The sequence below is a fragment of the Myxine glutinosa genome, chromosome 9 (assembly GCF_964187855.1).
Source record: "Myxine glutinosa chromosome 9, kmMyxGlut1.1, whole genome shotgun sequence".
NCBI classification, from domain to species: Eukaryota; Metazoa; Chordata; class Myxini; order Myxiniformes; family Myxinidae; genus Myxine; species Myxine glutinosa.
This window is the reverse complement of record NC_136269.1, coordinates 18,152,164-18,177,913: the sequence shown is the minus strand read 5'-3', so window position 1 is coordinate 18,177,913 and position 25,750 is coordinate 18,152,164. Positions and strand designations below refer to the sequence as shown.

The 25,750-nt window shown below is 47.1% G+C and overlaps 2 protein-coding genes and 1 long non-coding RNA gene across 6 annotated transcripts in view; 1 reads left to right on the top strand and 2 right to left on the bottom strand.

Moving 5' to 3' along the window:
- Positions 1-4,072, bottom strand: part of ARID4A (AT-rich interaction domain 4A) — a 93,121-nt gene extending 89,049 nt beyond the window's left edge. For 2 of the 4 annotated variants that reach the window (XM_078784141.1, XM_078784144.1), the window contains exon 1: positions 1,357-1,649. The gene's annotated coding sequence lies outside the window, so the exon portion shown is untranslated. Of the gene's footprint in view, positions 1-1,356; positions 1,650-3,918 lie in introns of those variants that run through there. The other 2 variants (XM_078784142.1, XM_078784143.1) reach the window with 2 other exon arrangements.
- LOC137435617 (uncharacterized) lies at positions 4,044-24,422 on the top strand. Its single transcript, XR_010986119.2, has 3 exons — positions 4,044-4,170; positions 16,340-16,408; positions 22,869-24,422. It is a non-coding gene; the product is annotated as an uncharacterized LOC137435617 (long non-coding RNA).
- PSMA3 (proteasome 20S subunit alpha 3) overlaps positions 17,189-25,750 on the bottom strand; it is a 29,173-nt gene continuing 20,611 nt past the window's right edge. Inside the window, exons 7-11 of the mRNA XM_068129537.2 lie at positions 23,269-23,334; positions 20,755-20,801; positions 20,101-20,168; positions 19,906-19,970; positions 17,189-17,343 (exon numbers count right to left, since the gene is read on the bottom strand). Coding sequence (XP_067985638.1) covers positions 17,296-17,343; positions 19,906-19,970; positions 20,101-20,168; positions 20,755-20,801; positions 23,269-23,334 — 294 coding nt within the window. The 3' untranslated portion in view covers positions 17,189-17,295. The remainder of the gene's footprint in view (positions 17,344-19,905; positions 19,971-20,100; positions 20,169-20,754; positions 20,802-23,268; positions 23,335-25,750) is intronic.

Below are 25,750 nucleotides of genomic sequence, written 5' to 3'. Positions count from 1 at the left end.
GGGAGGACGAAGCCTGATGGAGGACGAAGCGTGATGAGGCGGGAGGATGAAGCCTGATGAGGGAGGATGAAGCCTGATGAGGAGGGAGGACGAAGCCTGATGAGGAGGGAGGACAAAGCCTGATGAGGAGGGAGGGCGAAGCCTGATGAGGAGGGAGGGCGAAGCCTGATGAGGAGGGAGGGCGAAGCCTGATGAGGAGGGAGGGCGAAGCCTGATGAGGAGGGAGGGCGAAGCCTGATGAGGGAGGGCGAAGCCTGATGAGGAGGGAGGGCGAAGCCTGATGAGGAGGGAGGGCGAAGCCTGATGAGGAGGGAGGGCGAAGCCTGGTGAGGAGGGAGGGCGAAGCCTGATGAGGAGGGAGGGCGAAGCCTGATGAGGAGGGAGGGCGAAGCCTGATGAGGAGGGAGGGCGAAGCCTGATGAGGAGGGAAGGCGAAGCCTGATGAGGAGGGAAGGCGAAGCCTGATGAGGAGGGAGGGCGAAGCCTGATGAGGAGGGAGGGCGAAGCCTGATGAGGAGGGAGGGCGAAGCCTGATGAGGAGGGAGGATGAAGCCTGATGAGGAGGGAGGATGAAGCCTGATGAGGAGGGAGGATGAAGCGTGATGAGGGGGGAGGATGAAGCCTGATGAGAGAAGATGAAGCCTGATGAGGGAGGGCGAAGCCTGATGAGGGAGGGCGAATCCTGATGAGGCGGGAGGATGAAGCCTGATGAGGCGGGAGGATGAAGCCTGAGGAGAGAAGGTGAAGTCTGATGAGGGAAGGAGAGACCAAATGTGGAGGGAAGGTGAAGCCCGGTGAGGAGGAAAGAAGCCTGATGAGAGAGGGAGGACGAAGCCCGATGAGGGAAGATGAACCTCGACGAGGAGAGAAGGTGAAGCCTGATGAGGAGAGAAGGTGAAGCCTGATGAGGAGAGAAGGTGAAGCCTGATGAGGAGAGAAGGTGAAGCCTGATGAAGATAGAAGGTGAAGCCTGATGAGGTGGGAGGAGCTGATTGAGGGGAAGGAAACGAGAAAAGCGCGGAGATCCGAAGAGTAAGCAGAACGATCTTTCAGGAAAAATATGCAAATCAACAAAAAGTATAGAAATATTTATTTGCATATATACATATGCACACTGTATATATATATTTTAAAAACCGTTTGTTGTTCGCCACAAAGGAATCACGGATGCTTGGACGGGAAGGCGGAGGGAGAAAATGGTCGCGAAAGGCTGCGGTGGCCGCTGCCCGACAGCTTTGGCCCAGACCGCGCCCCAGGCCTACAGCCAAAAGCAGGGCCGGCCACGGCCGCTCTACTCGCTCCGAGTCGTGTAGTGGAATCCCAACAACTCCGCGGCAGCATCGAGCTCATTCTCACCTGCTGACAGCAAGGGATCCAACCAAGCGAAGCAAAATCCTGACGAGGAAGAAGAGGAGGTTGGCGACGAGAAAACGTACCGCTGGCTCCGGCGCCACAGCTCGCTGGGCGCCGGATTTCAACTCGAACTCCGCCACCTCTGCTGCGCTTCCTCGATACCTTTCTCTCCCCCTCGCAACCGTTGAGTTCTGCGAAAACGCGCGTCAGCGTCTCAAACCCACGAACGAACGCGCTGAAGCAACAGCGAGAGCTTCGGGACCATCGCGCAGGGGGCGGAAGGGGAGGGACATACGTGCGCGATCGCCGTCCCTTCACGTGGAGCTCCTCCCCCTCACACCTCACCTCCCCTACTTCCGCCGCCTCGCTCTCACACGCGCTGTCATGTTATTGTGGCACCACGAACGTTTCCAATTCACATATCTTCTGGTAAAACGTGGGGTGTGCGGTGTGGGCTGTGGGGTTTGGGATGTGGGATGTGGGATGTGGGGTGTGGGGTGTGGGGTGTGGGGTGTGGGGTGTGGGGTGTGGGATGTGGGATGTGGGGTGTGGGGTGTGGGATGTGGGGTGTGGGGTGTGGGATGTGGGGTGTGGGATGTGGGGTGTGGGGTGTGGGGTGTGGGGTGTGGGGTGTGGGATGTGGGATGTGGGGTGTGGGATGTGGGGTGTGGGGTGTGGGATGTGGGGTGTGGGATGTGGGGTGTGGGATGTGGGGTGTGGGATGTGGGGTGTGGGATGTGGGCTGTGGGCTGTGGCCCTCCTCATCGGCCTTCCCCAGCCTTGTTTCCCTGCGTCCCCCCTCCTCATCACTGCCCAGTCTTGTTTTCCTGCGTCCCTCCTCATCATCACTGCCCAGTCTTGTTTCCCTACGTCCCTCCTCATCACTGCCCAGCCTTGTTTCCCTGCGTCCCTCCTCATCATCACTGCCCAGTCTTGTTTCCCTACGTCCCTCCTCATCATCACTGCCCAGTCTTGTTTCCCTGCGTCCCTCCTCATCATCACTGCTCAGCCTTGTTTCCCTGCGTCCCTCCTCATCACTGCCCAGCCTTGTTTCCCTGCGTCCCTCCTCATCATCACTGCTCAGCCTTGTTTCCCTGCGTCCCTCCTCATCACTGCCCAGCCTTGTTTCCCTGCGTCTCTCCTCATCACTGCCCAGCCTTGTTTCCCTGCGTCCCTCATCATCATCACTGCCCAGTCTTGTTTCCCTGCGTCCCTCATCATCATCACTGCCCAGCCTTGTTTCCCTGCGTCCCTCCTCATCATCACTGCCCAGCCTTGTTTCCCTGCGTCCCTCATCATCACTGCCCAGCCTTGTTTCCCTGCGTCCCTCCTCATCATCACTGCCCAGCCTCGTTTCCCTGCGTCCCTCCTCATCATCACTGCCCAGCCGTGTTTCCCTGCGTCCCTCCTCATCACTGCCCAGCCTTGTTTCGCTGCGTCCCTCATCATCACTGCCCAGCCTTGTTTCCCTACGTCCCTCCTCATCATCACTGCCCAGCCTTGTTTCCCTGCGTCCCTCCTCATCATCACTGCCCAGCCTTGTTTCCCTGCGTCCCTCCTCATCATCACTGCCCAGCCTTGGTTCCCTGCGTCCCTCCTCATCATCACTGCCCAGCCTTGTTTCCCTGCGTCCCTCATCATCACTGCCCAGCCTTGTTTCCCTGCGTCCCTCCTCATCATCACTGCCCAGCCTTGGTTCCCTGCGTCCCTCCTCATCATCACTGCCCAGCCTTGTTTCCCTGCGTCCCTCCTCATCATCACTGCCCAGCCTTGTTTCCCCGCGTCCCTCCTCATCATCACTGCCCAGCCTTGTTTCCCTGCGTCCCTCCTCATCATCACTGCCCAGCCTTGTTTCCCTGCGTCCCTCCTCATCATCACTGCCCAGCCTTGTTTCCCCGCGTCCCTCCTCATCATCACTGCCCAGTCCTGTTTTCCCACGTCCCTCATCATCACTGCCCAGTCTTGTTTCCCACATCCCTCCTCATCACTGCCCAGTCCTGTTTTCCCACGTCCCTCATCATCACTGCCCAGTCTTGTTTCCCACGTCCCTCATCATCACTGCCCAGTCCTGTTTTCCCACGTCCCTCATCATCACTGCCCAGTCCTGTTTTCACACGTCCCTACTCATCGTTACCCCCACTCCCAGGGAAGCTTGCTGGGTTTTTCTCATCTTCCTTCAATGAGTTTGTTACTGCTTTACTTCACACTTTTCATTAACATTTGCTCTGCCCATCCTTCCCTCGAACCTTCCCGCGATACTTGCCTCGATCTTCACTAACCGCCGAACTAATATTAATAACGCTTTGAAGGGTTAACGAAGCTGTTATAAAAAGTAAACAAGGGCACGGCTCTCATTTAAACCGTGTTTAACATCATAAACCTCGAGTGAGTCCGGAATCGCAATGCTTTGCAACGCGAGGTTTACATCGTGCGGGCTTTCTGTGAAGATCTTCATTGAACGTGGGACGAATTTTGAACGCTGCGTCAAAACGCGGCCATCTCCCGGATGTGACGTCATGCGCGCCGCTGATTGGTTGGTGCGGTGTCCCGCCCTCACCCTCTTACCGGGTTTTTTCTTCTTCTTGATGAAAACGTGAAAAAAACGCGCAGGCGCAGAAGAGATCTCGGGCCGCGGGCGCCATTTTGATGAGGCGAGGCGGTGATGACGCGATTAAAACGAACGACGAGGATGGTATTCGGCGCCTTGCCGGTTGCGGGATCGACGTCGGCCCGGCTTCGCTGCGAAGGTGGCAGTATTTAACTTCGGCGAAGGACGCGTCGGGACGGCAGTCCCCGTTAACCACGACAGCGCAGTCGGTATGACCTTTGTAGGGAGGAGGGAGAGGGAGCCACAAGCGGGCCGGAAATGGCGGGTCGCTCCCCGGAAGTGCTTTCTCCGCCATGCTTTCCCTCAGAGCTTTTGCACTTTCTGGAATCGCTAAATCCACACGAAGCTAAAGGCTTCAGAATGCTCACTTCGTGTTCTTGTTTAAATCGTATATAAACACCTTCTTTCATTTGTTTTTGAATAGACGCCTTATCCTATGAAGGACAAAGCTTCCAAAGATGAGGTTCAATGCACAACGACTCGATTAATTCCGCAACAATGGATGAAATTAACAGCATCTCCCATGAATGCTTCCATGTTAATCCAGGTGTAAACGCACTTTTGTTCCGATGAAGTGAATATCCGAAACGTCAACCTGTCATTCCTTCCCACATCGGTTAACGTACCTCGATCAACGTGAACACCTAAAACGCAACCTGTCATTCCTTCCCACATCGGTTAACGTACCTCGATCAACGTGAACACCTGAAGTCAACCTGTCATTCCTTCCCACATCGGTTAACGTACCTCGATCAACGTGAACACCTGAAGTCAACCTGTCATTCCTTCCCACGTCGGTTAACGTACCTCGATAAACGTGAACACCTAAAACGCAACCTGTCATTCCTTCCCACATCGGTTAACGTACCTCGATAAACGTGAACACCTAAAACGCAACCTGTCATTCCTTCCCACATCGGTTAACGTACCTCGATCAACGTGAACACCTGAAGTCAACCTGTCATTCCTTCCCACGTCGGTTAACGTACCTCGATAAACGTGAACATCTGAAACGTCAACCTGTCATTCCTTCCCACGTCGGTTAACATACCTCGATCAACGTGAACACCTAAAACGTCAACCTGTTCTTCCTTCCCACGTCGGTTAGCATACCTCGATAAACGTCAACCTGTCATTCCTTCCCACATCGGTTAACATACCTCGATAAACGTGAACACCTAAAACGTCAACCTGTCATTCCTTCCCACATCGGTTAACGTACCTCGATAAACGTGAACATCTGAAACATCAACCTGTCATTCCTTCCCACGTCGGTTAACATACCTCGATCAACGTGAACACCTAAAACATCAACCCGTCATTCCTTCCCACATCGGTTAACGTACCTCGATAAACGTGAAGATCTGAAACGTCAACCTGTCATTCCTTCCCACGTCGGTTAACATACCTCGATAAACGTGAACACCTAAAACGTCAACCCGTCATTCCTTCCCACATCGGTTAACGTACCTCGATAAACGTGAACATCTGAAACGTCAACCCGTCATTCCTTCCCACATCGGTTAACGTACCTCGATAAACGTGAACATCTGAAACGTCAACCTGTCATTCCTTCCCACATCGGTTAACGTACCTCGATAAACGTGAACACCTAAAACGTCAACCCGTCATTCCTTCCCACATCGGTTAACGTACCTCGATAAACATGAACATCTGAAACATCAACCTGTCATTCCTTCCCACATCGGTTAACGTACCTCGATAAACGTGAACATCTGAAACGTCAACCTGTCATTCCTTCCCACATCGGTTAACGTACCTCGATAAACGTGAACATCTGAAACGTCAACCTGTCATTCCTTCCCACATCGGTTAACATACCTCGATAAACATGAACATCTGAAACATCAACCTGTCATTCCTTCCCACATCGGTTAACGTACCTCGATAAACGTGAACATCTGAAACGTCAACCTGTCATTCCTTCCCACATCGGTTAACGTACCTCGATAAACGTGAACATCTGAAACGTCAACCTGTCATTCCTTCCCACATCGGTTAACGTACCTCGATAAACGTGAACATCTGAAACGTCAACCTGTCATTCCTTCCCACGTCGGTTAACATACCTCGATAAACGTGAACACCTAAAACGTCAACCTGTCATTCCTTCCCACATCGGTTAACGTACCTCGATAAACGTGAACACCTAAAACGTCAACCTGTCATTCCTTCCCACGTCGGTTAACGTACCTCGATAAACGTGAACATCTGAAACATCAACCTGTCATTCCTTCCCACATCGGTTAACGTACCTCGATAAACGTGAACACCTAAAACATCAACCTGTCATTCCTTCCCACATCGGTTAACGTACCTCGATAAACGTGAACATCTGAAACATCAACCTGTCATTCCTTCCCACGTCGGTTAACATACCTCGATCAACGTGAACACCTAAAACGTCAACCTGTTCTTCCTTCCCACGTCGGTTAGCATACCTCGATAAACGTCAACCTGTCAATGTCATTCCTTCCGACATCGGTTAACGTACCTCGATAAACGTGAACATCTGAAACGTCAACCTGTCATTCCTTCCCACGTCGGTGAGCGTACCTTGATCAACGTGAACACCGAAAACATCAACCTGTCCTTCCCACGTCGGTTAACATACCTCGATCAACGTGAACATCTGAAACGTCAACCTGTTCTTCCTTCCCACGTCAGTTAGTGTACCTCGCATGCTTAGGAAATTTCACCACCACCTGGGAACCCCGTATACAAAGACCCTCCCTACCAACAGTTGGGATATTTCACCGCTCCCTGGGAACCCCGTGTACCACGACCCTCACCTACCAACACGTGTATATTTACATTCCTGTTTGGGAGAATGTTTCATCTCCTGGAATGATTTTTCTCTGGGATTTGACCATTTACTCTGCAGCTTTGAAGTCTTGTGTGCATGTGTTATATATAAATAATGGTATAACAGACCGTCAAAAATGAAGGGCTGGGTTGACGTGGAACATTTAGGTACTTTCTTTGTATGAAATGGCAAAGAGACAAGGAGAGCAACATTCAAAGTACACCTCCGCCATGCCAAATAAATAAATAACATATCCTCCAGCGCGCAACATCACCGGGGCGTCTTCAGCATCTGGCAATGTCACAGTGCAGCACATAGAGACGGTATTCGGAGGGAGCATGGAATGAATGAATTAATGATCGTTTTAAGGCCATTTTCCCCGCTGTCTGCTTCGCCTGCCCGGCTCTTCCACCGTTGCCTCAGGCCCGCTCCCGAACTGTCCTGCACCTCGTCTGCCGCTTCGGCCTTTACTGTCTTGCTTGCCGCTTCTGGCAAGCCGCTTCCACTGGCAAGGCCTACTCGTCCTCCTCGACCTTGGCCTTGTCCTCGTCCCCTTCACTCCTGCCTGACATGGCTCTAAGGTACTCCGCTGCAAGGCTACTTCTGCTCAACACTTACTCCACCCCATCATGCATCTCTGCAATCAAATACCACGGACTCCTGCGCCGACCCAGATATATTCATAGAGGCTCTGGTCGTAAGTTTGTTTACTTACAAACAAGTCACTTCATTCCCGTACTCTGGTCGGCTCAGCGCACTCCCACTCATCGTCCCAGCGCACCTGGTCACAGCAACGCACACGATCGCACCTCCTGTCTGCAAACCCTGGCTAAATCACCTGAGTTCATCCCCACCGTACAAACCAACATGAAGCTCACTTTGTTCAATACCCGGTCCCTCAACAACAAAAGCCTCATCCTGAACGACTACATTCTGGATAATAAACTGGACTTTCTCTGTCTCACTGAAACCTGGCAACAACCTCTGGACGACTTCTCACTCAACCTCACTACACCTAATGGATATTCATACATCAATAAACCACGCTCGGAGGGCCGAGGTGGTGGAATAGCCGTAATACACCGAAAGGACATCAAGACCAGCCTCATCTCCATCTTCATCTCATCTGCTCCATCATTTGAACACCTGGCTTTTAAACTCTCTGGTCACACGCAGTCAGTGTCAGTCATGGCTGTCGTCTACCGCCCTCCCAAACCACACCCATCATTCCTGTCTGACTTCTCCGACTTTCTGACCCAGCTCTGTTCCCTCTCCCCCTCAATCCTCCTCCTCGGTGATTTCAATATCCACATGGACTCCACTGACTCCACAATAACCACTGACTTCACTGATTTACTCACCTGCTTTAACCTCACTCAACATGTCAACTTTCCTACCCATAACCGTGGGCACATTCTGGACCTTGTCTGCTCTACTAGATTAGTTTTGCACCATCTCTCTGGCTCCGACCTCACCTTCTCTGACCACTTAGCCATCACTATGACCATCAACATCCCCACCCCAGCACCAAGGCATTATCGCACTATCAACTTCCATAAGCTAAACGCTCTTTCACCTACCTCATTCTCATCCACCCTCTCTGAAAAAATGTCCACTTCTCCCTTCGTTGACCTCCACACCCCTTCTGACCTCACTGACGACTACAACCACCCTCTCTCCTCCTGCCTTGACCAGCTTGCGCCTATAAAAACCAAAAACAGTTTCTTTCACCCATTCTGCTCCCTGGTTTACCCCTGAACTCCGCCTGATGAAAACTCGTGCTCGCCAACTTGAAAGACTCCGCAATAAAACAGGTCTCACAATTCACTCCCAAGCCGTGGACCTACAAGCCTACAAGGACCACCTACAGCACTATAAAGATGCCCTCTCCCGCGCCCGCTCCGCCTACTACTCTCAAATTATCCACTCTGGCTCTGGAAACCCAAAAGCACTCTTCTCTACAATAAACAAACTCCTCAGCCCCCTGAACACCACCACCCAGTCATTCACAGTAGAAAACTGTATCTCCTTCCTTTCATTCTTCCAAAGCAAAATTGACAACATCGACAACAGCTTAACCACCACCGCACCCGCTCCCCCTCAAACCACCTGCAACCCCTTATCCTGCCAACCCCTGTCTCAGTTCTCCCCAGTCTCCCCTACTGAACTCCTCATAGGAATGAAAACTGCCACCTGCACTCTTGACCCCATCCCCTCCAGCTTTGTCAAGGCCTCCCTTCCTGCTCTCTCCACATCACTGCAACAATAAACTCCTCCCTGTCTACAGGCATCGTCCCACCATCCCTCAAAATTGCTGGTTACCCCCATTCTGAAAAAACCTGGACTCAACCCTGACACCCTAAACAACTTCAGACCCATCTCCAACCTACCCTTTCTGTCAAAAGTTTTGGAACGAGCTGTAGCCACTCAACTCAAACATCACCTCTCTGCCAATAACCTGTATGAAACATTCCAATCCGGATTCCGCTCCAACCACAGTACTGAAACTGCTCTCCTCAAAATCACCAACGACCTTCACCTCTCCTCTGACGCCGGCAACCTCAACATTCTCAACCTCAACCGCCACCTTTGACACCATCAATCACACCATCCTCCTCACCCGACTTGAAACCACCTTTAACATTACCGGCACTGCCCTCTCTTGGATCAAATCATACCTCTCTGACAGACGCCAGTTCATCTCAATAAATAACTGGAAATCCCCCACTGCTCCCCTCCCCCAAGGTTCAGTTCTTGCCCCACCCCCCCCCCCCCCCCCCTCTTCATCCTGTACCTGTCCCCCCTTGGTCACTTAATCCGCCGTCATGGTCTCCAATTCCACTGCTTCGCTGATGACATCCAGCTTTTCATCTCCACCAAGTCCATCTCCACCGCCACCCACTCCATCCTGACAAACTGCATCACTGAAATAAAATCCTGGCTTCAAATCAACTTCCTCAAACTTAACTATGATAAATCTGAAATAATCATCATTGGCCCAAAAACGCTCACCAAATCCACCCATAACTTTGCCTTCAACATCGATGGTTTCCCAGTATCCACCTCCCCTCACATCCGGAATCTTGGCATCATCTTTGACCAAACCCTCTCCTTCGACAAATACACTAAACAGATCACAAAGACAGCCTTCTTTCACCTGAAAAACATCGCCCGTCTCCATCCATCCCTCTCCTCCACGGCTGCAGAAACCCTCATCCACGCCTTCATCACCTCCCGTCTGGACTACTGCAACAGCCTCCTCTGGTTCACCCTCAATAATCACCAATAAACTCCAATACATTCAGAACTCCGCTGCCCGTCTACTCACCCATTCCCGGACCCGTGACCACATCACCCCCGTCCTTTATAAGCTCCACTGGCTCCCCATCCCCCAGAGAATCCAGTACAAAATCCTCCTCTTGACCGACAAAGCCCTCCATTACCTGGCCCCATCCTACCTGACTGACCTCCTCTCCAGACACACTCCCACCCGCAACCTCCGCTCTTCTGGTACCAACCTCCTGGCCCCCCCCCCCCGACCCCCCATCCGGACGAAATTCAGATCCTGGGGGGACAGGGCCTTCTCCATCGCTGCTCCCACCCTCTGGAACTCACAACCTCACACCATCAGAGACTCCTCCTCACTCACCACATTCAAGACACACCTGTTCAACACTGCATTCAACATTTAACCCACAGCATTTAACCCCTGACTATCTCTTCTCCTTCTCCTTCCTTTTGCTTTGATTATTTACCTATTGATTTTTGTCTTTTTGCACTTGTTTTTTGTACTCTGTCAAAGCGCCTTTGGGCTTCTTGAAAAGCGCTATATAAAATAAATGTATTATTATTATTAGAGCGGGGGTTAGCCTTGCGGGCCCCATGACAATCATGGTTCCCTGTTTGAGGCAATGTTTTAATGGCCGGATGCCCTTCCTGACGCCAACCCTTGGTCGCCTCTGACGATGCGCAAGGATACAACAGGCATTTTAAGGCCATTTTCCCTGCTAGAGCGGGGGTTAGCCTTGCAGTCCCCATGACAATGTTCTCCATTTTGCCCTATTTTCTGCATCTCCCCTTGTTAACCCCCTTGCCCGCATATCTTCTTCGACCATCTTTAGCCAAGTCTTTCTCGGTCTTCCCCGTCCTCTACTTCCTTCTACATTCATTTCCATCACTCTTCTCAACCAGTCACGTTCATCCTTCCTCAACACATGACCAAACTATCTCAACCTCTTTCTCTTCACAGCATCCATCATAGGCTCTATTCCCATCATCTTTCGCAATTCATCATTTGTCTTCCTCTCTCAACGATACTCCACACATCCACCGAACCATTCGCATTTCCACCCTTTGTTGCTGCTCTACGTTGATTACCCATGTCTCACTCCCATAAATCATAACACTTCTCACACGTGCAGCATACACCTTTCCCTTCAGCTTCAATGACACTCCCCTCCTCGTCAGCACGCCACTCAGTTCCCGAAACCTCTTCCATGCACATCTCACTCGAGCAACCGTTGCCGAGTCTGATCCACCTTCTCCATTCAGCATGTCTCCAAGGTAACAAAATGTTTTCACACCTTCCAGCTTCACGCCATCTCCAAGATCCAACTCAACATTTCCTCCATCTGCAGCTCCCTCTGTGCACACCTTACACTTGAATGTAGCTGCCACACTGGTTAATGACCCTCTCAAACCACTACATTTTTGATGAACCCACTCAGCGCACATTGTACATTGAATGGAATTCACTCCGACACCCTTCCTGCACACAGCACACAGCCGCTTCCCAGTTCTTTCCACCTCACCACATGCTTTACCACTTGCCATCACCTTCGTTTTTCCGATATTCACCTTCAGACCTTTTGTCTCCATACATTCCTTCCACTTGTTCATCTTCTCCTTCAGTCCATCCATACTTTCTGCAATCAACACCAGATCATCTGCATACAACAACTCCCACGGTAAACCCTCCTTTACGTTCTGAGCCAGCACCTCCATCACAGCTACAAATAGTAGTGGACTTAGTACCGACCCCTGATGCACTCCCACCTTCACCTCAAACTCACCACTGTTCCCGTCCTTCGTCCTTACAGCTGTGCGCGCTCTTTTGTACATTGCCATCACTACTCTGATCAACCATTCCTCCACTCCTAACTTCCTCAATGCCCATGTCACTACTTCACGTGGAACCCTATCGAATGCTTTCTCCAGATCAATAAACCCAAGAAACAACTTCTTCCTTTTCTCCATATACTTCTCCTGCAACTGCCTCACAATAAAAAGCGCGTCTGTCGTTCCTCTTCCTGGCATAAATCCAAACTGCATTTCGTCAATCTTCACTTTCTTCCTTATCCTCCTCTCCAACACTCTTTCCAATACCTTCATTCCATGCTCCAATAACTTTATCGCTCGATACGAGCCACAGTCCAGAGGCTCACCTTTCCCCTTGAAAAGAGGGACGAGGGTACTCAGTTCCCAATCCACTGGAATGCGGCCTTCTTTCACCACCAGATTGCAGATCTCTGTCATTCTCTTCACACCCCAACTTCCTGCTGCCTTCAACATATCTCCCACAACTCCCGTCGGCCCTCCCGCTTTTCTACTCTTCATTGCTTTTATCGCTTCCTCAACTTCCTACTCGGTTATCTTCTCTGCCGGTCCTAAAACTGGGTTACTCTCTATGTTGCCATCCCATTCGTTCTCTGCATTCAACAGTATTTCCACATATCTCTTCCATCTTCCTTTAATTCCATCTGGGTCCACAACGATTTGTCCCACTTCATCCTTCAAGCAACTCACCCCCATCACATCACACCTCTCTTTCGCTATCTGCTTTGCAATCCTGAATACCGCTCTCTGACCCTCTTCTGAATGCAAGCTTTCTCCGAACATTTTCCTACATGCCTCCTGTGCCTTTGCTACCTCTTTCTTTGCAGCCTTCTTGGCTGCCTTATAAATTTCATGCTCTGCCTTTTCTGCCCCCATACCCTTCGCCTTCTGCCACTCCTTGAACTTCTTCCTCTTCTCGTCAATCTTCTTTCCAACTTCATCATCCCACCACCATGTTTCCGAGTGCCTCGGTGGTCCTTTTGTCCATCCACATACCTCACCAACGGCTCCCAACAGACTATCTTTCATTGACATCCAACCACTTTCAAGCTCAACCACATCATCCTCCACCATACTCAGCCTCTTTTAATGCCTCCCTCACTGTCACCTCTTTCAACCTCCACACCTTCACTCTCGGTTGGTACTTCACCCGCCGAGCTCCCCTCGCACCTTTCAACCTTATGTCGCAAACAACCAAGTGGTGCTGTGAAACAGCCTCCTCCCCCGGGATCACCTTTGTGTCCCGGAGGTGCCCCCTATCTCGCCTACGCACCAGCAGGTAGTCAACGGTTGTCGTCGACCCACCTGACGTGTATGTAACAAGCTTATTATCCTCTTTCTGGAACTGAGTATTACAAATCAACAAATCAGCTCCATCAGCAAACTCCAAAATCCTTTCACCTTCTCCATTTCTCACACCATATCCGTAACCCCCATGAACTCCCTCAAAACCGTCCATACTCCTTCCCACATGTCCATTTAGGTCTCCTCCTTCCACAACAACTTCCTCATGTTTCACATTTTCCATCAGCTTCTCTATCGCACACCAGAACTTGTCCTCTTCATCGCTCTGACCAACCTGCGGAGCATATCCCGAGATGACGTTCACCAAGAGCTTTCCAATCATCATTTTCACCATCATCAACCTTTCACTCACTCTAGTCACACTCACCACACTGTCGACAAACTCCTCAGAAAACAGGACACCAACACCATTCACGCCCTCCGGGCACCCTTGCCACACAAACTTGTATTTCTGTCCCTGCCTACCCTTCATCATTCTCACACCACTTCCCTTCCATCTCGTCTCCTGCACACAACATATGTCCACTCTTCTTCTGACCAATACTTCCACCACTTCTCCTGATCTCCCTGTCATTGTCCCTACATTCCATGTCCCAAATGTCAGAAACCGATCTCCACGTCAGGCATCAGACGTTTCGTCGTCATAAATGGAATGATTTCCACCCTTGCTTCGATCGAGTTCCCCACCTTGAGTTTTGACGAGAGGGAGTGGGGTCCCCCACGGGGTACTTCGGGCTGTACCCTGCCCATATGTAGTCGTAATTGTCATGGTTCTCTTTTTGAGGCAATGTTTTTTTATGGCCGGATGCCCTTCCTGACGCCAACCCTTTTAGTCGCCTCTTACGACACGCAGGGATACGGTGTACCTATTCTAAACCGGAGTACACACCGGGTGATGCGCAGGAATACGGTGTACAATAATTGATTAATTGTCTAATTAAAATAAATAAATTAGTCATAAAATAATTTCTTACTCAATTGGCTAAGGGCATAACAAAACCACCAGGGTTTCATCTGAATCTGCAACTTTTTGAAAATTAATTAAGTAATCAATCAAATAATAAATCGATTAATCAATAAATCAAAAGTACAATTTACAGCCAAATCACTTGGTCACTATCGTGTCCAAATATCAGCTTCCTAGCTCAAAAAGTGCCTGGGATATTGCCCATTTGAGAAAGAAGCTAAATAAGTACTTCATAAATCGATAATAATTAAGCAATCAATTAATTGATTAATAAAAAAAATACTGTTTCTGCCAAACACGTGCTCACTATTGTGCCCAAATTTCATCTTCCGAGCTCAAAGGATGACCGAGATATCGCCTGGACAAACAAACAAATGAAAAATCACTCAGAGCGACACTTGGCAAAACAGAACAAAGTAGCACGGCACTCGGTAGAGCATCCTTTTGACCTTAAAAATAATTGGTGGTTGAATTCAGTTACCTGATATGCAAATCATCTTCAAATTAAGTTAATCGGATGAACATTGACAATTATAGAAAGTTGGCTTATGTTGACCTTATGACCTATGCTGATCTCAAAAATAGTTGGTGGTTGAATTCAGTTAGCTGATATGAAACTCCTATTCAAATTTCAAGTCAATCGGATGAAAATTGAGGATTTTAGAAATTTGAAGAAAATTGGTTGACCTTAAACCTATGTTGATATTTTGACCTCAAAAAATATATAGGATTTTGTCGGACCAAACTCCACCATTTGGTGAAGTTTCGTAAAAATCAGTTTAAAATTATGTTCTATTCCAACTTCCGATTCCGAAATCCATTTTATTCCGATTCCGAAATAAATAAGTCTGACTGGACAACCCTCCCATCTACTTTCTGAACAATCCTCTTCATGAAGTTTTGTCACTCAAGCTTTAGGGTCTCACTATCTGCCATGATCTTTCCTGGGAAAACCACATTTCCAAGCTGGCCTCCAAAGCCAGTCGCCGACTGGGCATCCTCCGTCGTGCGAAGTCCTTCCTTGGCACACCTGAGCTCTTCACCACATACAAGGCTTTCATCCGCAGCTCCATGGAATACTGCTCTCCCCTCTGGGCTGATGCTCCTGCCTCACACCGAGCTCGGGTTCACGCGGTTGGAACCAAAGCATTCAGAATCATTGGAATCTCCCGCGATGAAGCTGATTCTGAGGGCCTTTCTCTCTCTCTCATCGCAGGCAGGTAGGTGGTCTTTCTGTCTTCTACCGACTCCTCTCCGGCCTAACTCCCCCTGCTCTGTCCCCCAAATATTCCTACTACAGGTCGCACAAGATCTGCCAGCAACCCTCATGGTTAAACTGCCAAAATCAAGACTCTATTCACCTTCACCCTTTCATTCCTCTTTTCTCCCACCTCTGGAACAAACTCCCTCACTCTTCAATCCCACTCCTCCTTCCAGATCTTTAAAACAGCTGTTCACCACCATCTCTTATCTTCCTCCATCCAAAACCTTGATCTTTTCTACCCCTGTTAATTCACCCCAGATCCACTTTTCTGAAATACCGACTTCTTTCCTGGAAGTCCTAGCAGTGTCAGTGTTTTTTACCTCCCATCCTCCCTCCCCCTTCCCATACCTCCTCTCCCCAAGCGCTCTCCCTCCCACAGATCTCCCAATGTCCCAGTTCTCTACTGTTGTACTTGTGTGCTGCCCTCTCTCCCTTCCCTCTATTCAATTCTCTCTCCCCATCTTGTCTCCCGCTCCCTTTAGCAAATGTTTTGTCAGTTTGTTTTTTGTGATTAATGTTAGCTCTTACACGAGCCTCCCTTGTGTGAGCAGACAGACATAAGTGAGCAGACAGACAAACACACACACAAACCGGAGTGATCAACATACATGTCCAAAAAATTTTTTTTGACAAGTAACAAGAAAGAAAGAAAAAGAAAGAAAGAAAACAAACAAATGTAGTGAAAACTGAGTATTCCCTTTCAGCTTGCGTCATCACCGGGCACCCTTTGGTGCTCGGCGATGACATCATGCAGTGCCTGGAGATGGAATAGGAAAGGAGCGGTGTATAATATTCAAGGAGACTGGAAGATATGATCTTCAGTAGCAAGTGTTATTTTAAACCACTGCATGTACAAATGTGACCCTATTGTACATCGTTCCTTTCCTATTCCATCTCCAGGCGCTGCATGACGTCATCACCGGGCACCGAAGGGGGCCAGACGATGACACATGCCGAAAGGGATTATAGGTACTCAGTTTTCACTCCTTTTGTTTTCTTGTTTGTCCGAGCGATATCTCAACCATTCTTTGAGGTCGGAAGCTGAAATTTGGGCACAATAGTGAACAAGTGCTTTGGCAAAAAACGGCATTTTTATTTTTCTGATCAATTTATTAATTAATCACTTAATTATTATCAATTAATTTAGTACTTGTTTATTTTATTTCTCATCTGGGCAATATCTCAGGCACCTTTTGACTGAGGAAGCTGTTATTTAGACATGACAGTGACCAAGTGATTTTGCTGCAAAGGATATTTTTGATTTATTGATGAATCAATTAATCGAATAATTTTTTAATTTTTCAATTGATTATATAACTAATTCATTTTCAAAAAGTTACAGATTCGGATGAAGCAGTTGTGGTATAGATATGCTATCAGCCAATTGATTAAGAAATTAATTATTTTATGATTACTATTTATTTCAATTACGCCATTAATCAATCAATTATTGTACACCATTTCTCTCCCCCCCCTTCCAATTCCATCTCCATATGCTGCACTGCGGTATCGCCGGGCATCTGAGGTGCCCCGGTAAAGTCGTGAGCTGGAGGATAGGTTATTTATTTATTTGGCATGGGGGCGGTGTACTTTGAATGTAGCTCTACTTGTTTATGTTTTCTTCTGGGACATTTTGTTTCGATGGTACAGCCTCGTGAGTGTGCCAAAGTCTGAAGTCTTGGCCTAGCGTCAGGTGTGCTTAAATTTCATTTATTTGACAACTTACGGACGTAAAAGAAAATGACAATCTTCAAACCAAACAAGTTTTATTCAAGATTTTTTACAATTCATCAAGCTAACGTATTCAGCATGAGAACTGAACAAACAAACAAACATGATCAAGTAAATGGACCTTGTTACATGTCATCGTCGTCGTCGGATTCGTCGTCTTCCTTCAGGGATTCCTGTAAAACAGAAAAGTTGTCACAGGAACAGCAATGTAATCTCTAAGTCTAAAGTGAGTGAATTGCAACCACCATTCCGACAATTTGGTGAAAAAAACCCGAAATTAGCATGATAAACCTACCCCATACCCCTCCCCTTCCACTATGGGAAAGTCTTGTGTCGATTAACGTACTGTACACAAATGTGCTTTTAATATGCTGCACTTCGATACCACTACACTTAAAGGGGCAATTCACTCTCCAGGTCAGTTTTTAGGAAATACAATCACGAGATCTTTAGATGAGTGATGGCAATTTGATAAACTATCAATAATCACCTAATTTACATCAACGATAAAATAAATAAAGTCAAGTACATTACTCGAATGAAGTCAAGCAGAGAAGGGAAGAGGCTGCTGCCTGCCTATCTGAAGGAAGGGTGATGTTTCGGCAGAGATTGGAGTAATCAACACATGCAGGGCCTTCAGAAAGTATTCATACCCCTTGACTTTTTCACATTTTGTTGTGTTACAGCCTGAATTTAAAATGGATAAAATTGAGATTTTTTTGTCACTGATCTACACATAACACCCCGATAAAGTCAATGTGGGAATTTTTTTTAGAAACTTTAACAGAATAATTAAAAATGAAAGGCTGAAATGTCTCGAGTCAATAGGTATTGAACCCCTTTGCTATGACACTCCAAATTGAGCTCAGGTGCATCCAATTTCATTTGATGATCGTTGAGATGTATCTACAACTTGATTGGAGTCCACCTGTGGCCAATTCAATTTACTGAACATGATTTTTTTTTAAACACACCTTTCTATACAAGATTGCATCGTTCACAGAGCATGCCAGAACAGAAACTCTACCAAGAAGTCAAAGGAACTGTCCGTAGAACTCAGAGCTAGAATTGTGAGGAGGCAAAGATCTGGCGAACGGAATAAAACAATTTCTAGAGTGTTGAAAGTTCCGAAGAGCAGAGTGAGCTCTATAATTGTAATACAATCGAAAAAATATGGAACTATGAAGCATGGTGGTGGCAGCATCATACAATGGGGATGCTTTTCAACGGCAGGGATTAGGAGACTTGCAACAATAGACGGAACAATGAAAGGAGCCAAATACAGGCAAATCCTTGAGGAGAACCTGCTTCAGAGTGCAAAAAACCTTAGGAGGGGGGGGGGGGTTAGAGCATGGGAGTGGGGACACATTCTTTTTAAAGCAAACACAGAATTGCAGCATTCGGTCTTCTCACAAGTGGAATCGGCTTTGGTGCCATTTGAAGTGAGGGAAACGATGGAGGGGAAGCATACTCCAGAAACAGACTCGACAAGGTGCCACCAGGTTTTAGAGGAGGGGGACAAGTTCAAAAGTTCAATCTTGAGGTTGGACAGATGTTGTTTTCTGGTCCCCTGAGAGTGGCCACACACTTGTTGCAGACATTTTGGAATGCACCGAGATTGCTTTCAGTCGGATTAGCCCTCCAGGAAAGGAAGGCAAGTTGTTTCAGAGCAGCCTGCTCTCTTATCTTGCACCTCTACCCTTTCTGTGCTTTGTCCCTACCCCCAACCCCACGTTGCTGCAGGGTGCAACATGGTCCACCTTTCAACCCCTCCTGGTGAAACTCTCAAAATACAGGATCAATGCTCACCTCCACTCATTCGATCCTCTTTTCCCCCCACCTGTGTAATCAACTTCCACATCCTCTTCAATATCATTCTTCCCTCCAGGTCTTCAAGACAGCTATTCACTCCCATCTCAGATGTGTGTAATAAATTTTGTGATAGCTCGAACATAAATTTCCAAAACCACCACAATCTTTTCTACCGTCGTCAACCCACCCCAATCCATCCTCTTTCCAAATTTTCAGTTTTCCCTCTTGAGAGTTTCCTTCTGCATCTATCTTGTCCACCCCATGCATCCTCTCCTGACCCCCATTCCTTCCCACACCCAATGTTTGTCCAAGTCTGCCTCTATCTTGTCCTTCAACTCTGCTCTTTGTGTTTCCCTCCACTCCCCGTGTCTACTTTTTTGTATACCAATTTGAGGCATATATAAGAGTCAACACGCAAAAACATATAATAATGTAAGCGGCAGACAAGAGAGGGAAGCACAACAGAAGGGAGCAGGGAGATCTGGAGGTCTGTGGAAGAGAGGGCTGGGGTGGGGTACATGGGATAAACAAGATGGACACTACAGGGACTTTCAGGAAAGAAAACAGGGAATTTATAGGTGGTGAGTTTGGGCTGGATTAGCGGGAGTAGAAAAGGTCGTGGTTTTGGATGGTGGAAGATATGAGATTGTGGTGATGGAAACTTAACGCTTACAATGTAAACGGTCTGATCTTACATGAATTACAGAGCTAGCATTACTTAAATCCATCATTAACTTTGTTTCTTACATGAAGATGAATTGAATATTATCACTGACTTGTCAAAAGTTAAGCAGAGTTCGATGATTTAGCCGACTGCATCAAGTGACGTCACCTCATTCGGCACTCTCCCTTCTGAGGTTTGTCACGGCATCGTTACACGAGAGCTAACATTGGAATCCACAATGCATTGCACACCAACCTACCTTGGCATGCTTTTCAGCTTCTTCTTTGATGTCCTTTGGTATGAGCTTGTGTTTGCCATTTGTTTCTTGAGGGAAGTGGGGGGGGGGGGGGGGGCGAGGGGAGAGGAAGCGGATAATTTTGACCATTTATTACAAAGTAAGGGAATGGCATCGATTGCACATTTTTCTTAAATGTGACAAACTCAAACCTCTTACCTGCGCTGACCCAACTGAGCTCCAGTGCGAATGCTTTGTCTTTCACCTCATCGTGAACGATGTATATTCTGGAAAACAAACACGGCCATTACTCCATTCCTCATAAAATGACGTTTCCAAATGGGAAAACCAATCGCATGAAGTAAGCAAACAGTGGTTTACAAAAGGCTAAAACGGAATAATCGTCCATCAAACCCAAACAAATTCACGTTTAAATTTTAAACTACAAGCAAAACAACAATAGTCTGTCAATTTCCCCCATAAAATACTATTCACTCGAGTTTGATCGAACAAGTTGGCAGCCCATCGACTTCCTCGCTACAAATCGGCATTACACGGAGTCAAAAGTTTGCCCGACCTGCTCGAATAGGAGTGTCATCATATCAATTGCCAAATGTCATCACGTTTGTATCAAACATAGGCCTGTTTGGCATTCCTACGTGAGCACATAGCTCCCAATGCTGGATTCACCGTTTCATACCCTCTGCACTAATCTTTGTCAACTAATATCCTTGTAGTTCATAAAGTACAAATCACAAATCGTCCTTGTGCTGTGCAAGCTCGAGATCACATTGTGGATTTACACAGATCTCAAAATGGCCAAGTGAGCTATCCGCACGTTGTTGAAACCGCTCAATTAATCGGTGCACTTACATTTTTGCAACTTCTTTCACAAGCTCTTTGCAAGTCAGATTTTTCATCTGAAAATGGACGGCAAAACAAATGGAGATATCAAGAAATTGCAAAATCTGATACACAAGGCAAAGCCAGTTCTACTATTCAGAAAGTTCTAATACATTGACACACTTCATTGCACTGTGGGATACGTGTCTTGCCTTTCATGCGTAAAAGCACAACTTTAGCGGAATCGATGTCAGAATCGAGCATTTCTACTCAAGAAGGGTCAGAAGCACGAGATGGCATGAAAAGAGTAGTTTTCTTCATGACAGCACAAGCAAACTGCTGTGATGAAAACCAGTAAAATAGACACCCCATAACACTCGCTCCCGTCGCTCGGTACATGGTCTCGTTCTGCTTTTTTTTTTCTTCTTCTTTTTTTGTATACTGAATCGAGGCTCGTGAAAGAGCTAACATTTACTTCACAAACAAATCAACCAGACAAACAAAATATATAAAAAGAGGGAGCGGAAGACAAGATGGGGAGAGAAGGGGAAGCACACAAACACAACATTTGAGAGCAGTGAGATGTGTGGGAGGGAGAGGGCTTGGGGGAGGAGGCGTGGGAAGGGGAGGGAGGGGGGTGGGAGAAGTATAAAACACAAGGACACCAAGGACTTCCAGGACAGAAGTTGGTATTTCAAAAAAGTGGATTTGGGGTGAAATTAGCGGGGGTAGAAAAGATCAAGGTTTTGGATGGGGGAAGATAAGAGATGGTGGTGAACAGCTGTTTTAAAGACCTGGAGGCTGGAGTGGGATTGAAGAGAGTGAGGGAGTTTGTTCCAGAGGCGGGAGAAAAGAGGAATGAAGGAGTGAAGGTGAGCAGAGAGTCTTGATTTTGGCAGTTTGACCATAAGAGGGTTGCAGGCAGATCTTGTGCGACCTGTAGGAATATTTGCGAGACAAAGCCCAGAGAGAGCCGGGGGGGCAAGGCCAGAGAGGAGGCGGTAGAAGACGGAAAGACCACCAACCTGCCTGCGGTGAGTGAGTGCAAGGCCCTTGGAGTTAGCTTCATCGCGGGAGATTCCAATGATTCTGAATGCTTTGGTTTCAACAGCGTGAAGAGGAGCTAGGTGTGAGGCAGGAGCACCAGCCCAGAGGGGAGAGCAGTATTTCCATTGAGCTGCGGATGAAAGCCTTGTATGTGGTGAGGAGCTCAGGTGTGCCAAGGAAGGACTTCGCATGACGGAGGATGCCCAGTCGGCGACTGGCTTTGGAGGCCAGATTTGAAATGTGGTTTTCCCAGGAAAGATCATGGCAGATAGTGAGACCCAAAAGCTTGAGTGACAGAACTTCTTGGAGAGGATTATTCAGAAAGTGGATGGGAGGGCTATTCCATTTGCTGCACGAGACAAAGGTGGCTGTCCGTTTGCTTGTGCAGGTTATAGATCCCATGGTGTTTGCCAGCATTCCAGCCAAAATCCAACTCCTCAGCCAATTGTGCATGGCTGCCCCATCAGCTGCATCATAATGATGCAACGACTAGACCAGATTTGTAATAAGTCTATAGCAGTGAAAATTGACAGAAATAAAGAGGACGACTTGCATCATCCCATTGTGTGTCAAAGACGCTCAAGTCCCCAAGCAGCACTGCATTTCGGCTCCACAGCTGCTGGTAAAGTCACCCTTTCCTGCGTGGTTCAGTTAAAGCCCAATGTAAGCAAGCGCATTTCCATAGGACTCTCCCGGTATCCTATCCAAAAACAGAAGGGCAAAGCCTCAAAATAGAATGAATAGGCATGCGTCCAAAGACATCTGCTTCACAGAACGCTGCTACAGCCAAGCTGGGTTTAGTAACGTAATGTTAAAACAGCAGAGGGATTGAGAGGTGGCAGAAGCTGAGCTAAAGTTGGTTAATCTGGAAATCCTACGCTCCTTTAAACCCGTGTTCTTGTGCATGTCCTCCCCAAGTCCACCTCTTTATTGGTTTCCAGTTTTTCCTTCCACTTCCGTAACTTAGATTACAATCTACCTTGTTCACCCCATGTATCCTTCCCTTGCCCTCATTCTTCCCCACGTCCCTTAATTTTCAAGTCTCACTCTTTCTTGTTTCTCCACCCTGCTGTTGGTGTGTCTGTGTCACCAGACAGGTAGATCAATGGATGGGATAAACAGGATGATGACAGGTATGTTAAACACCCTGGTAAGCAAGGAGAAGCTGACGTTTCAGATGGTAATCCTTCATCGGAGCAAGTGAGGGAAGACGGGATAGTGGTGAGGGTCAATATAGTGTGAGTGAGTCAGAGGTGGGTGGGTCAAGGAGCACGTGGCAGTGTGAGTCATTTTGGCAGGGTGGGTCCTGGTTTAGGGGTCAAAGGGGAATGAGACTGGGAGAAAAGCGAAAATAATAGGGAAAGAAAAAGCGAAATGAGGTTGTGAAATAAAAATAATAATACAAGATGATAATTAAATATCCTCTACATGCTTTAAAAATGAACTAAAACAACTTTACAAAGTAGTTAAAAAGACTACCATCGACCAGGCACCTACCTCCAGCTTCTCAATCTCAGTTTTTGCTGCTTGCTTCGCCTTTCCGATAGCACAACCCCAGTAACCCTGAAGAAAATTTGGGGAAGGGGGCTCGTGTTGAAGGATAAAGTGACATTACCAGACAAGACGAGCAAATATTAATGAGGATTGGGGATATAAAAATGCTCCGGCAAAAAACTATCATGAAGGAAGAAGATCTGCTCTCCCCAAAAATGACGTGGTACGTTGCTATGGTAACAGCCTTTGGTAGTAATTACCTCCGCCACCAAAGGTGGATGGAGGTTATGTTTTCACCCCTGCATGTGTCTGGTTGTGAACAAGACGTCTCAAAAGGTTGTGGACGGATTCGGACGAAATTTGGCAGAGATGTAGTGCATGTGACAAGGACGAAATGATTAGATTTTGGTGAAGATCCGGATTTGGATCCGGCTGGTAGTATTTTAAAAAGTGATTCTTCACTATTGGGAGACAGGGCCAAAAACGATACACAGCAGGATATCTCAAAAAGTTGTGGACGGATGATTTTGATTAAATGTGATTCTGCATTGTGATTTTCTGGTCTACTCTGGGATACAAAACGTAAATTGTTCACCTGGCGGAGGTATGCTCTCTGCTGAGTGCTGTTCTAGTTTCCCTCAGTTTGGGTTCTTAGTTTCTTTGTGGCCATATGACGTCTCTGCTGAGAGTCTGCTGATGATACATGTCACAGAATGGCCTGTCTAACAGTTTATGCTAATAGTTGGTGTTAATTTGTCCATGTAATGTATTTGCACGTGTCGTTGTGCACGATCGTGCGTTGTGTACTAGGTTTGTCCCCTCATCTGGAACGTATTCCTCTGTGTTGGTCCTTGTTTGAGTTTGCTGTTGTGTTTACTCCCCTTCCTCTTTTCCCATTTGTTCATTCCCCTGCTCCATTCTCCACCGTCAGTGTGTTGCCTTCGCACCCCCTTCCCAACCCCCACCCTCCCCTTCCCCCCACCCCGTCACCTCATTCTTCCATGAGCCTCAATTCCCGTGAAAATAACTCTAACATAATCCTAACCCTAACACTGTCTTTTGGTTCTTTCTCCAAATAAATATGTTGTGCAACATTTTTTGTACATTGCTCTTTTGAAACAGAAATTTTATATCGAAGGTTGATATAAACTGCTTTTGTGATTGTCCAATGGATAAAGCACCACTGTGACATCAAGACTTAATGATACACAGACTGTTCCATAAAACAATTTTCAAATTCACAATTGGCAGCATGAAGTCAGGAGATTATTGGTGTAAACAATTTTTTTTTAAATAATGAGATTGAATCATCATCATCACTCCCTCAACAGCCCACTCTCACCATCCCTTCCCCCCTTATTCAAAATCTATCATCACCAGTAATACACATTTCCTTACGGGAGTGAAATAGGGTGTCAGTGAATCCAAGTGCAAGATACCATGTCATGTTTAAGTGAGTTTTTATTTATTTTTAAAGGCCATTTTGTTACTTAAACATGTCCCCAACTATTTCTTTAACATGCATGGTCCGATTTTGTTCAAACTTGGCACAGGCACAGCACATGACGGCATATACATGCACCTCACTTTATTTTGCGAGCTGATCAAAGATGGCCGACTGGTAGACTGGCGGCCATTTTAGTTGTTAAATAACCGGATATTGACCACGTCCTCAACCATTTCTCAGACATGCATCTACCGATCTTATTCAAACTTGGCACAAAGAAAATGAGTGATGGATTACATATGCACATCATCTTTTTTTGAGATCAGATCCAAGATGGCCGACTGGCGGCCATTTTGTTAGTTAAACGATTCCCCAACCATTAATTGGACATGCATCGACCGATTTTCTTCAAACATGGCACAAAGACAATACATGAGAGTATGCATGAGAGAAGACATGAGAGTATACATGAGAAGATTTTGTATTGTAATCCGACCAAAGATGGCCGACTGATGGCCTTCAACTCCGTACAGCAAAATTACTAAACCCATGCGACCGATGACATTTTATGTCTTTTTCTTCTTGTTACATTATGATGCATACATGTACCAAATTTGATTGAAATCCATTCAGCTGTTCTCAAGTATCAGATTTTACCTGACATGACCTCTGACCTCATCAAAATCACAAAATCACCTCACTGCTCACCTTTGATGCCAAAATATCATCAGTTAATCTTTGCATCATAATATATACTGATACCAAGTTTGGGCAAAATCCCATCACTGGTTCACAAGGTATCACTGTAACAGGATTTTTACCGAACATGACCTTTGACCTCTTAACCCAAAAATGTAATCAGTTCATGTTTACATCATTATACATACTTGTACCAAGTTCGATTTAAATCCCTTCAGCTGTTCTCAAGTTATCACATTTCTACCTGACATTACCTCTGACCTTTGGCCTCTTGATACCATAATCCAATCAGTTCATCTCTGCATCATATATATACTTACTTATACTAAGGTTGTTCAC